We start from the raw sequence: 14029 nt of genomic DNA, 5'->3' as shown, positions 1-14029 counted from the left end.
CAGATGAAGTGAAATGGAGACAGAAGAAAGCAGGATGTGCGTTTAGGTCATCTCCTACTCCATCTCCTCCTGACGCTGAGTCACAGAAACCCCGTAATGACCCGATCAGACTCTCTGGATCATCACGAGTCTCACAGCCTGAAAAGCACAGCTGGCGTCTTTCTGCTGAGAGGCAGCCGTGCACGCCTCTCCGCTAATCAGCAGCCTCCTCTTTGAGGGAGGGGCCGTTTGACCGGCAGATGAAGCTCCATTACCAGAGTGTGCACGTGTCCTTCAGATGTACTTTGCATTCTTATGATTTATTTAACCCTTTTAAAACTATTTTGTTTCCCTTAAAGTATTTTACTTAAATAACTTATTGTTCTTACTGTTGCATTACGGTGAAAGGAGAGACGTCTGCCTCTGTGTTTTCACTGAAACTGGATGTTTCCCAGAACAGCTTCAGTGTTGCTGGCTCCGCCCCTCTCAGGTGGAGCCACTGAATCGTTACTATGGAATCCACTGACTGTTGCATCTTTAGAAACGCAGCGTGATGCTGCACAGGTGTTCTGTGTGTTCACACTGGACCAGTAAATTAGAAACTTTAGTCTCTTTTCCACTGAGCGGTCCAGTACGGTCCAGTATTTTGAGTGATTCCATTGTAGGATGGACTCATTAAACCACATGTATCAAAGTCAAGGCCCGGGGGCCGGATCCGGCCCTCCGGGTAGTTCTATTTTATTGTTATTAACGACCCGATGTTATCTTGAGCTCATTTTTAACTTGTATAATTTTTATATATTTTTATGGAGAGTAAAATATTGAAAGTTATTTAAGGTTTAAGTTGATTTATTCTGGAATAATATTCCTGACTTTTTATTATTCAGAATTATGTTAAAACGTTACAGCTTAAAGCTTAAAAAAATTGTCATTCTGCTACCTTTTAGGACTATTATGGCATTTACTAAGATTTTTTTAGGCTGTTTTGGAGTTCAATTCAATTCAATTTTATTTATATAGCCCAATATCACAAATTCAATTTGCCTCATTGGGCTTCATGCCTGTAGTTTTTACAGATGCACAGATGGAGTCATAAAATATGCACAATAGGTAAAAACTAAACAGACTATAAAGAACGGTCATCCCTGTCCTTAGACCCTCCCTCGCGGTAAGGAAAAACTCCTAAAAAACCTGAGTCAGGAAAAAAAGAAGAAACCTTAGGGATTCCCACATGAGGGAGATATTTCAGCTACATGCTAGCTGTTTTGGCTAATCTGTTTATTTTTTTATTATTGTTTTTATTTGTTTTTTAGTCTAATTTGGCACTTGGGTAACATTTTAGCAGGCTATCAGCTTCAGCATTTTCAGCTATCAGCACAAGTATCTTCAGCTGCCAAATGTATCTTACAGCATTCATACTATCATTGTCACAGGTAATGTTATATATCTAGTTCATAATTATGTTAAGTTACAGTTTTAAAGTTTAAGAATGTAGTTTTAGAGTGTTCAATAAATGTTTATCCTGTTCGGCCCGTCACCTCAGGTGTGTTTTGGATTTTTGCTCCTTGTGTGATTGACTTTGACACCTCTGTCGTTTTGGTTCGGTTGTTGTCAGAGTACAAAGTGTTTTCAGATTGAGGAAAATCAGAGCAAACTGGATCTCTCTCTGATTGAAAACAAACCAAGGCTATCTCGAAAGATTGGTCAGGGAACGGTTCTGGAACCCACAATTCAGCAGGTTTGGAAAATAGATGGCTGGATCATGAACAACAGATTCTTGATTTAGTTTTAATGTTGTGACACAAGAATTGTGGGATTGTGTTATGATCTCTACTTCCAGAAAGAGTTTTCTTTTAAAGCAGACAACAGAGGAAACATCAGACCTCCTTTTCCTTTTAATTTGCTGAATTTAAATGTCCTTGCAGATGAATCACTTCCGGGTCATTTCTCTTTCTTAAAGAAAGATTGTAAATAGTGAGGAACTTCAGTGAGAGGAAATTTACTGATGTTTCCTGTTCTTCTTCTGTCTTGTCTTCAGGTTCTGCAGCTGAACTCCGACATTCTCCCTCAGTACAAACAGGAAGCTCCAAAGACCCCTCCTCACATCATCCTTCATTACTGCACCTTCAAGACCACCTGGGACTGGGTCATCCTCATCCTCACCTTCTACACAGCCATCATGGTGCCCTACAATGTGTCCTTTAAGACGAAGCAGAATAACATTGCTTGGCTGGTGCTGGACAGTGTGGTGGATGTCATCTTTCTGGTGGACATAGTCCTCAACTTCCACACCACCTTCGTGGGTCCAGGTGGAGAAGTGATCTCTGACCCCAAACTCATCCGCATGAACTATCTGAAGACCTGGTTTGTTATCGACCTGCTGTCCTGCCTGCCTTATGACATCATCAATGCCTTTGAGAACGTGGATGAGGTACGTCTGGCCACACCCCCTCGCATAATGACAGACGTGATAAAGACCAACACATGCTCCTTTCAGAATGTTTAAATGAACTAAATTCAATTTAAAAATAACATTAAAATTTGGTATAGTTTGTGAAAAAATGTCATTTGAAATAAACTTTTGGCAAGGGTAAATAAGAAAAAATAAATTCTCATTTTGGGTTCTGCCCAAAGTCTGGAAGAGGTTTTGGTTAAAACGTTCTTCCTCTCTGATGTCAACCATCTAATGTAAAACTTTTGGAGGAGTTTTTAGGAACCATACATGACAGTTTGATATGTTTCAAGTTACACCCAGTTAATTCCAACACCTTGCACTAAACTGTATTGTAAATAGGGCTGCCAAAATTAGATGACTAATCGGCGACTAATCGACTATTAAAAAAGTTGACGACTAATTTAATGGTCGATTAGTCGTTACTTTATATCAGGAGAAACATTTACTGAACACTCTAAAACTACATTTTTAAAACTTTAAAACTGTAACTTTTTAACATAATTATGAACTAAATATGTAGCATTACCTGTGATAATGCTAGTGTGAATGCTGGAAGTGGAATTTGGCTGCTGAAGATGCTAGCGCTGATAGTTGAAGATGCTGAAATTGATAGTTAAAACACTGAAGCTGATGGCGGAAATCACTGAAGCTGATAGCTAAAAATACTGAAGCTGATAGCCAGCTAAAATACTGGCTAAATGCCAAATTAGTATAAAAACTAAAAAAAAAAGAGAGAAAAAAAACCAAAAACAAACCCTAGGTTAGCCAAAACAGCTAGCATGTAGCTGAAGAAATAGCCTTAAAAGCTAAATTAGCTAAAAACAGCTACAGGTAGAGTTGTACATACTTGATGCAAATATGTACAACCCCATCTATTAGCTTAAGTCCAAAACACCCTAAAAAACTTACAGAAAATGCCTAAATTAGTCAAAACAGCTAGCAACAAGCTGAAATATTAGCTAAACTCCAAAATAGACAAAGCAACTCTTAGTAAATGCCAAAATAGTCAAAAAATCTATTAAAATGCCATTTATAAAAACTTTAAAACTGTAACTTTTTAACATTATTATGAATAATACAAAGCAGGAATATTATTCCAGAATAAATAAACTTAAACCTTAAATAACTTTCAATATTTTATTCTCCATAAAAATATATTTTGTCAAAATTATACAAGTTAGAAATGAGTTCAAGATAACATCGGGCCATAAATAAGAATAAAATAAAATGATCTGGAGGGCCGGATAGAATTACCCAGAGGGCTGGATCCTCCTCTTTAGTGAAAAATAGTTCCTTGTTTCAGATGTTGATCTCATTAGAGAGACAGGAATATAGTTTCCATCAAACTCATTTTGACAGGTGACCTTTGACCCTATATACCCTTTATATGTGAAATTGATATTAAATTGTTACGTGATCTTGAGGGGCGGGGCACCTGTGAAAATGAGTTTGATGGTCACCTGTTAAAACAAATTTGATGGATGGTGTAGGGTCAAAGGTCAGCTGTGAAAATGAGTTTGATGGAAAGTATAGTCCTGATCTCTCTAATTTGATTTAATGTTGTTTTAATCCTAGAAACTAATGAAGGACAGAAGCTGCACGATTCATTTAAAGTTTAATTAATATCATCTTCATTGTCTTTATTTTTAGTTATTTTAAAGTTAATGATGGTTACAATATGTGTTTTACATCCACTTTGCGAATGACCAGATTCTCTCTCCTTTCCATTTCTGACCCTGTTGAAATTTAGTGATAGGAGCTCTGCTATAAATGCAATTAATGGAATAAATAAAGTATTCTGATTTGAAAACATGTCAGCGACTTTGAGTCTGGCTGGACCTATTGCTTCAGTCTCCATGCTTTCTTTGTATCAGGTGGGACAGTGATCATGTTTGAGTGTATGAAGACCAGCTTTCTAAAACAGGCTATCAATCCCTTTCCGTTCATGTGTGAGGGGTGGAAAGCGGCCCCTCTGTGTATGAGTGGATCAGAAATCTCCTGGCCAGCTTGTGTCTGTGTTTGTTTGCATGTCTGTCCTGCATCCTGTCAGTGCAAACGCTGCATTGTACGGCACTCAGTGAGGGTGCAGTATTGGTTCAGGTGTCCTGTCCCTCAGGGTCTCTGTGCCAGATGTTGAAAGACCGGGTTTAAGATCTGTTGATGTAGTTTTCTGTGAGACTAGTGCTGCCACAAACGATCATTTTAATAGTCGACTAATCACTGATTATTTTTTCCAATTAGTCGACAAATCGGGTCATGCACAAACTGGATGTAAAACACACATCTTAACCATCATTAGCTTTCAACTAGCTAAAAACTAGATATATAGTATTACCCACTGATAATGCTAGTGTGAATGCTGTAAGCTGAGTTTGGCTGCTGAAGATGCTAGTGCTGATAGATGAAGATGCTAAAATTGATTGCTAAAAACATGGGAGTTGATGGCTGAAATCACTGAAGCTAATAGCCAGCTAAAATATTAGTTAAATGCCAAATTAGCCTAAACAACTGAAAAAAGCTAATGTTAGCCAAAATAGCTAGGATGCAGCTGAAATATTAGCTAAAATCCAAAATAGCCTAAAAATCTTAATAAATGCCAAAATAGTCCAAAACAGCTAGCAGAATGCTATTATAACTTTAAGCTTTACTACACTCTGACTCCATATAATATAAAGCAATGACTAATCGACTATTAAATTAGTCATCGACTAATTTAATAGTCGATTAGTCTTCGATTAGTCGACTAATCATGGCAGCCCTATGTGAGACAGATGCTGGCAGAGAAACAATGGTGAGTACATTTACAGGTCGAATGGAGCTCAGGCTCTGTTGCTGTTTCTACCTGGAAAGGTGATGCAGGTGGAGGAAAGTGGGAAGTTTAGTCAAATGAAGCAGCAGCAGGTTTTTGGCAGAACTCTAATGACTGCATTGACAAGAAGTATTTATAGTGCATCCTAATGCAGGGCTAAAGGAGTTGGTGATCTGCCAGAGCTCACAGACTTCCTTTCAGACAAACACAGGAGTGCTGGTAACACTTTAAGCTTGAAATGATGACATTTAGTCAATCTGCAGAGGCTTTTATCCTAAACCACAAAGGCAGTCTGGGTCAGGTGTTTTGACCAAGGACAAACAAACTTTGACTCCTGACTTCAGCTTCATTCATGATCAATGTTTGGAGGCTTTTCAAACGGCTTAAAAAGTGTTCAGTTCAAATCCCAACATTGTATCTCATAGCTTGAATTGTCATTTAGGAACGGTGTTTGTATGTAAATGTCAATATTACAGGTGAAGAAAAAGCAGGAAAACGAAAAGCAACAACTCACTGCATTCTACATTATGTACTACAGCAATGAAGAACATAGAAACATCACTACATAAAATTAGCATAAAAGCTAAAACAAAACCACTCATAAAACTCAAGAAGCCTGTATTGTAGAATGTGAAAATGAAAGCAAAGTCGTACATGGAACACTCTGCATCAAAGAGACTGGTTAAGAAAATGAAAACCTAAAATCAATGACTGTATATGAAAGTTGGAGTGAGTTGTTTATTTCTCTAGAGAAGTCTATGGGATTTTGGCTTCTTGGAGCCAGCAGTTACTTCCTGTTTGGAACACCAAGGGGGAGGAGTCAATGGTTGTTATCCAGTTGGGATGTTCTCCAGCAGTGAGAAAACTTGTCAAATTAAACATTTTAAATGGTAACTGGCATACACTAGTACATAGCACATTTCTACCTTGCTTTACCGTCACAGTCCCATTCACTCATGCACACACATTCACACACTGATGGCAGCAGGGCGTGTTGTCTCAGCATCTTTTGGTGGTATTTTTAAGAGTTTGCTGTGCTGTTCAGAAGGAAGAAACTACAGCTTCTATAAATTATTAATGTGCAAAGAAAACCTTTTTTCATCTTGCCTGGAAAACAGATTAAAATCAGGAAGCAGTGGATGCAGTTTATTGTTACAGACGTGTGGCTGTGAAAGTTGCTTTTTTGTTTGTGCTGATTCATGGAGGACTACCTCAAGTTTAGCATAAAGCTGTTTGAAATGATAAGACTCTGCTAAACAGTCGTAAGCGTGTTCATGATTTCTTCTTGCATATTGACACACATTTTTCTGCTGTTTTGTGTGTGGTTGTTCACACCCAGAACACACGGGCAGCTACTTGATGTGAGGTGGTCTGAAGGGACTTTGATGAGTTGTCTGTCTTAGACTGCAGCAAAGTCAGCTTGTAGAAGATTTACGCTGTGACGTTTGTGTACGTAGGTAAACAAAGAACTCCACCTCCTGATCTCAAAACCCTTTCCTGCCACTGTGAACCCCCGCGGGCTGACGGCAGCTCGCTGAGTCGGTCTGCTAGCACAGAGGCCGCGCTGAAAGGTCGACTCAAGCCTGACCTTTGAGTGTGCCGCGCATGTCACCCCCCCACCATAGACCGCCGCGCTGGAAGGAAGCTATGCACCATGGAGCTGGGGGTGCGACATTAACCCTGCAGGGACACAGAGGTAGAAAGGGAAGGCTGTTGTTGAGAGGGCTGTAGAGGGTGAAAATGAGAGCGGCGAGTTGGATAGACTAGAAGCCTGATGTGCGTCAAAACCAGGAAAAGCAGCAGCAGTTGTGGGAAGAACATTGAACAATGTCGTATGACAAAGAGCCAAAACACACTTTAGGTCGAACAGGATATACATTTGCTGAACACTCTAAAACTACGTTTTTAAAACGTCAAAGCCATAACTTTTTAACATAATTATGAACTAGATATATAGTATTACCTTGGATAATGTTAGTGTGAATGCTGTAAGCTGAATTTGACCGATGAAGATGCTGAAACTGACAGCTGAAAACGCTGAAGCAATCATCCTAGAGCCATTCTTTGGCAGCGTGTCTTCATTTCTCCCACAAAAACAAACAACATCAAAACTTTATCAAAGATGGACGTACATAAGAAATATAGTCGCCACAACTAAGTATAAAGTAACAAACTCCTGTTTGAGCTGGAATTTATTGAAGACAGGACACAGCTGGAAGATATACGATATTCTACATCTAAAATGAAAGTTTGTTGCTGATCATCATTAGCTCAGTGGAGAAATTGAGTGTTGGTGTTAGACTGGGGGCGGAGCCATCAGAGCAGACTCTTCCTGAAAGGGGCGGTCTTACTCTGTGACATCACATCCTGCTCGTTTTCATGGGTATGGGAGGGGCTGCTGTTGATGGCGCAGGTTTTTAGAGTATTACTCAGAAATGCCCAAACGGATCAAAATACCACTTTGGGGTTCTTTATAATGAGGAAGGAACAATATACATTTAAAGCACTTTTTCATGGTATGGTCCCTTTTATAGTCGCCTGTCACTTGTGTGGCTGCCAATGCTAGGAAAAATACTTAACATCAGTTTATAACTATATATTCATGCAAAAATAAAAACTCAATACTTACATTTAAATAGAAACTTCTGTGCTTTGGACCACTCCCACATGAAGAAATACATTTGTCCTCCGCGGCACAAGCATGACGCGGATCACCTCACCAGTAGAACGATAGCCAGCCCAAAGTCACTACAGTTCCTCCTGACAAAAAAAACTTCAGACACAACTATGGCTTCAAATGCTCCTAGGATGAGCCAGCCTGAGGTTAAGGGGTGCTCAAGAGGGGCACTTACGCTAGGTTCACACCGGATGTGGAAGCGTCGCGGAGCGGAATGCACATGGCATGCACTCTTTCCTGTAACTCACACCACACACGTAATTTTCCACAGGCGTTTCTGCTAGAGCTTTTTTTGTTTCTGTCATCATGGGTGAATTACTAACCTAAAAATATGACCCCGTGTTTGTGGTAAGAAGAACTGCCCTCTGCCTCTCTCTTGTTGTTTTTTAACGCCCAAAACCCAGCCCCGCCCCCCGCTTAGGAGTCAGCCCACTACGTTGATCTGTGTGTGTGTTGTGATTGTGCCTTTATTTCATCTCTACAGTCTATTTAGACACAAAATATGATAGCATTTTTCAATCGCTGAGTTTCATTGTGAAAAATTGGCAATATTTCTAAAAATAAACTAGATTTTCTCATGTATCTTGATGTAACTTCCTGCCAGAATTTATGCGTATCGCACACAAAATAGACCAAATGGTGAAACGCTCGTCGAGTGTGAACCAGCGTTATGATCAGACAAACATTGAAGTGTCTTTTAAAGAACACAAATCCTTTGTGATACACATCATCTGCATTTGTATGTAACAAATATTTCAATAAGATTCATACAAACTTTCACCATAAATCCTGCTGGTAAAGTCTGGTTGAGTTTACTCCGTGGTGATGTAGAACTGCAGACATCCTTGTGTTAAATAGGAGACAAGTTTTCCGTGACAGTTAGACGGCTGCAGTATTTTACACGTGTTTACATGAATGTCGCTGCAGTCAGTCTAAACTGACGGGAAGACGTGTTTTATTTGAAGATAACGGCTGAATCAGCTGTTTCACTGCAGCCTTTTGGTCTACTTCACCTTCCACAAACATGACTGTGCTCCAACTCGGCACCTTGTAAATAAAGTGACTGTGACACAGAGTAAAACCTGCAGTTCTGCACTGTGAGTCTGTCAGAATAATGTCGTCGTGTGGCGGTTACAGGGACAAGGGTGAGGAGTCCGGGTGAGGGTGAAGATGGGGAGGAGTGACCTGTAGAAACGCTTCGTTACGTAACAGCTGCACCTCCATCCTCTAAAGCCCCCGGCTGGCTGCTGCTTCTTTACTGCTGAGAGGAACCTCCAGATTCTTCTGCTGGTCACATTTAGCTGCTGATGTATTTTTGAAATCTTCCTCTTGAGACGATGTGTGTGGTCGTCATGCTGCTGGACTGTCAGACGCTGCACAAGGAGCTCAGTTTGAAGGTTTCTCCTTTCTTTTTTTTTAGCTACTGTGACAGATGTAATGCATATAAGGCAGGGGGGTCGAAGCTTTTGGCAAAGATGCTCAGATTTTGTGAGGTGAAAATGTGTGAGAATCAACCATTCGGTCTGCATTCTTAAACATTCAGTTTACCTGTTGAAATCCAAGAGATATTTTCACAGTTTAGCCTCAGCTCACACTGGTCATTCTCTGGATTGTACATTCGTAACATTTGTGCATTTATAGATTAAAACTCATAAATTTACCAGATTAAAAGTCGTAAATTTACAAGGTTTAAAGTTGTAAATTTACAAAAAAAAAAGCTGTTACTTTTTTTTTTTTTTTAGCCCTAATACTCTGTAGTGAGTTGGAAAAGAGCTGCTGATGATTTGAAATCCTGCAGGAGGGAATGTGAGCTTCAGGTTGGATGCAGTTGTAGCTGAGAGAAGAGGCTGACAGCTGGAGGGTTTTCATGGTTTCCTCTGCACACGTTCACCATCAGATTGAGCTCCTCCCTGGAACCGGTTCTGTTGGATGAACCGGTGGCTCTCGGGCTCTGGACCATGTCTCCACCCTGATTGAGGGGTGTGGGTGTCCCGTTCACGCCCACCGACATGGAAAATATGACATGTTGTTGAAGCTGCGAGGCTTCCTGCTCACCTCTTCCTGCCGTCCTCTTCACAACCTGTCAGAGAGCCGTCAGCGCCACCGTTTCCTGTTTGGAGACAGACGCGAGCGCCAGCACCGTGGGAGGGGGTGACATCTCCACGGCTCTGTGCTCCACCTCTGCTGGTGGAGGCTGGTGGGGGGGTCATGGATGTTAATGATGAAGACGATTGCCTCACACTTCAGTTTAGTTCATGGAACTGATCCTGAAGGTTTTGCCGCTGTCTTTTCTGCAAACACTTAGAAAATATCCAGGAATTAGAACTTACATTTGGTATTTTGGTTTTGTTAAATTAAACAGGTTTCTGATCAGATAACATTTGTTAACTTTGCCTTCTGCCCCAGCGTTTTTATGATCTTTTCTAATGACCTCCATAACTTCTTGTTACTCCTTTCCTTCTTAACTCCCTGTTTTGTGTTAAAATAATTCATTTCTATCACAATCATTCTGTCCTGCATGAGTCCTGAACTGTTCGTTTCTGCAATTCTTCTTTCTGTAAAAGTTTTGCCTCATTTGCCACATTCTTAAAAACTCACCAAAACTTGCATGCACTCAATGAGAATCTTGGACATAGTGGACCAAAAAAAAAAGGAAAGATGACATCACAGCAGGGGAAACAGTAAAAAAAAAAATTGTGGTAGAAATCCCTTACAGGGTTAAAAAAAAAATCCCTAAGTAAAGTAAAAGACCAGGGTAAATTCATCTTACAGCATTCACACTATCATTATCACAGGTAATGCTATATATCTAGTTCATAATTATGCTAAAAAGTTATGGTTTTAAAGTTTTAAAAATGTAGTTTTAGAGTGTTCAATAAATGTTTATCCTGTTTGGCCCGTGACCTAAGGTGTGTTTTGGATTTTTGTCCCTTGTGCGATTGAGTTTGACACTCCTGGTTTGTTGGTGGGGAATACAAGCGTCTGTGATGTCTGTTAGAAGAAGAACAGAAATAAAGAGAAAGAGAAAGCATCCTGAAGCTTTTAGACAGCTAGAGGATTCATGTAACTTTTTTTTTTTAATCCAAAAAGAAAAGAGTACGTCTTCACACATTCACACAATACTCGTTTTACAGTCCAGGTAGAGATCTAGTATCTTTTTTAACTGCATGCAGAGGAAACCCATTTGTTTAGAAAGTGTTTTTTCACACAAACTTTGCGTCAAAACCTTTAAGTACCTCAGCAGAGTAACTCCTCCCATTGGTCGTTCTTCTGCCAGGAACCTGAAAGCTGAATAAAAATAGTCTACATGTCACTAGATGTTGTTTCCAAATAATCCTGACATTTGTAAAACAAAACAGTTAATTATTAATCTGCTTTTCCATTTCCATGACTGAAATCCCAGAGCAGCTCCATGTGGTTCCTGCTGGTTTCCAGCAGGAGCAGAGACAAAGACTCATGGTTATAAATAAACGGAGGAGTTGACACTTTCACAGTTGAGCTTTATTTAGGTTAATTCAGAAGCTCTTAGGCTGCAGTTTTCCACATAAATTATTCTTCTTGTATGTTCCTGCCAACCACAAAGTGAAGTTTAAACTGCTGCCACAGTAACGGATTCATGACACAACAAGGTCATGAAGTTCTGGATTCTGCAGGTTTGCAGTTTTGTGAGGAACAGAGAAACCTGTCCTGACGCACTCAGAACGAGGAGAACTCAGAACCCAATCTGACCATCAGAACCTCCTCTCACCTCCTTCTCTGACCCTCCAGGGCATCAGCAGTCTGTTCAGCTCCCTGAAGGTGGTCCGGCTGCTGCGTCTGGGTCGGGTGGCGAGGAAGCTGGACCACTACCTGGAGTATGGGGCAGCAGTTCTGGTCCTGCTGGTCTGTGTGTTTGGACTGGTGGCGCACTGGCTGGCCTGCATCTGGTAAATTCTTCTTCTGGTGAAGCTCCTCTTCTTCACTCTCGACTGTGATGGTTCCTCTGAACTGGTTCCCTCCTCTTCGTGATTGGCAGGTACAGCATTGGGGACTATGAGGTCATCGATGAGGTCACCAACACCATCAAGATGGACAGCTGGCTCTACCAGCTGGCCATCAGCATCGGATCACCGTACCGCTACAACGTCAGTGGCTCCGGGCGATGGGAAGGGGGGCCCGGCAAGGACTCCCTCTACATCACTTCTTTGTATTTCACCATGACCAGCCTGACAACCATTGGATTCGGCAACATCGCCCCCACCACCGACGGAGAGAAGATCTTCTCTGTGGCCATGATGATGGTTGGATGTAAGTAAAGGCTCTGATGAAGAACCAGAGCGTGTCTGACTGAAATGTGATTTTATGGAGATGATGAGCATAAATCCTCTCACTGTTCAGTCTGTGGTTTGGTTGAGCGGTGGACAGGCTCACAGTGAAGCTGCAACACTGAAATGGCTGATTGGCTTCTTGATGTTGAAGAAAGGGCTTGATTGTGTTGTTTTGTTGTGTCCTTGTCATGCTTCTCATGCATTAACTCAAGAAAATAGAGGAAATGAGGAAGAAACACTTTAGAGACAGAAAGAGAACAGAAGATGCTCAGGTTGATGCTTCATAAGATCTGTTTGTGACCAGTCTGTGGTACAGTTGGTACACAAAACCAAAGAAATAAAATAAAACAATATACATATTTTATGTTTTATTTATAATCTGATTTTAAAGGAAATTTTATTTTGGAAAAAAACAGGATTCTCCCCCATATTTGACTCATTCTTGACTAAGGATATAACGATTCTTGGGAATCTGTAAAAAAACTATTCAAACTCGTCAACATGTTCGTTGATGCAGAAAATACGAAAAATTGATTCGTCAGGGCCTGTGACTAAATTTAGAAAAATGCAAGGCTGATGACAGCTTTCCATGCAGGCGTGCCTGCTCGTGTGTGTGTGTGCGCATGTGTGCGTAGATACCTGCACACAATGGCCTTGTTAGCGCTCAATCAAGTGAACGTTTTCAATGAAAAGTCAATGCAAACGCGCACACCAGAATTCCTGGCCTCTGCATACGGAGCGCAGCTTGTTGCACAAGATTTTAAGTCGTGTCGTGAGCTCTGCGCACAAATTGGAAACATACTGAGTGTACACTGTATGTTCAACCTTTTTCAACATTTTCAGGCACAATCGCAGCAGAGCAGCACAATCAGGGACCTGGATTTGGGAGTGGTGCGTGGGGAGGGTCCGCTTTTAAGCACAGAAGTGCCTAACATGATCATAAAAGAGAAATTAATCATTGTGGTGTGTGACCGGTTGGATCAATATGACACCCAGACGGACATTAAAGGAGCAGAGTTGTGAAAACAAAAAAACCTGGAGAAAGATTTGGAGGATTTGCACCGATGTGAATTTTTGCTCTGAGGTTCTCTCTATTGTAGGTGATGGTGGAGCGCTAAATGAATAGTAAAAATAAAATAGAAGAAGATTCTCCTCCTGCTGATACCTGTGTGAGCGCGCTGCTCCAGTGTGGATACCAGCTGCTGAGCGCACGTTCATGAACCGGAGTAGAGCGCGTCCTTGAACGCACCACACGCGGCCGGTGTGTGCGCCTCGTGTGCGTGTGTCGTGGACTGGCTTCGTCATCCGCAGCTCCTTTAGATTTAAAAGTTTCACATAACTCAGTCCCTCCAGGATTTCGTGAAGATGCTAGTGCTGGTAGCTGAAGAAGCTGAAATTGATAGTTAAAAACATTGAAGCTGATAGCCAGCTATAATATTAGCCTAATTAGCCTCAAAAATGAAAGCAAAAAACGTAGGTTAGCAAAAACAGCTAGCATGTAGCTGAAATAAAAGCTAAACTCCAAAACAGCCTAAAAACGGGTTAAAAGCTTAAAATGAGGGTTCAAGTCAAGGACTTTCGGCCAATGATTTCGGGCGCAAATGATGATTTTTTTTGGTGTTGTTGTTGTGGCTAGCTGCGGCAGGGGAGGGCGCCGTATTTTTTCTCTTGCAGAAAAATGGCACAATCTCAAACCAGCTCAAGCTTTCTAAAAAAGTTGTGATGTCCTGTTGATTGGATTCGGAACCCAATATTTTTATACCTCGAGTACAAAAATGTTGAGCTTCTGTTTGTTGTTGGTT

The 14029-nt window shown here is 40.9% G+C and overlaps 1 protein-coding gene across 3 annotated transcripts in view; it reads left to right on the top strand.

The window, feature by feature from the left end:
• LOC112145597 (potassium voltage-gated channel subfamily H member 5) overlaps nucleotides 1-12394 on the top strand; it is a 35877-nt gene extending 23483 nt beyond the window's left edge. For all 3 annotated transcript variants that reach the window (XM_024270978.2, XM_036210032.1, XM_036210034.1), the window contains 3 exons: nucleotides 2018-2410; nucleotides 11689-11846; nucleotides 11936-12394. In XM_024270978.2, the coding sequence (XP_024126746.2) occupies nucleotides 2018-2410; nucleotides 11689-11846; nucleotides 11936-12215 (831 nt within the window). In that variant the 3' untranslated portion in view covers nucleotides 12216-12394. The remainder of the gene's footprint in view (nucleotides 1-2017; nucleotides 2411-11688; nucleotides 11847-11935) is intronic.
• The last annotated feature ends 1635 nt before the right edge of the window (nucleotides 12395-14029 follow it).

This window comes from Oryzias melastigma, linkage group LG22 (assembly GCF_002922805.2).
Source record: "Oryzias melastigma strain HK-1 linkage group LG22, ASM292280v2, whole genome shotgun sequence".
NCBI lineage: Eukaryota > Metazoa > Chordata > Actinopteri > Beloniformes > Adrianichthyidae > Oryzias > Oryzias melastigma.
The sequence above is the reverse complement of the archived record's forward strand: the minus strand, read 5'-3'. Positions and strand labels throughout refer to the sequence as shown.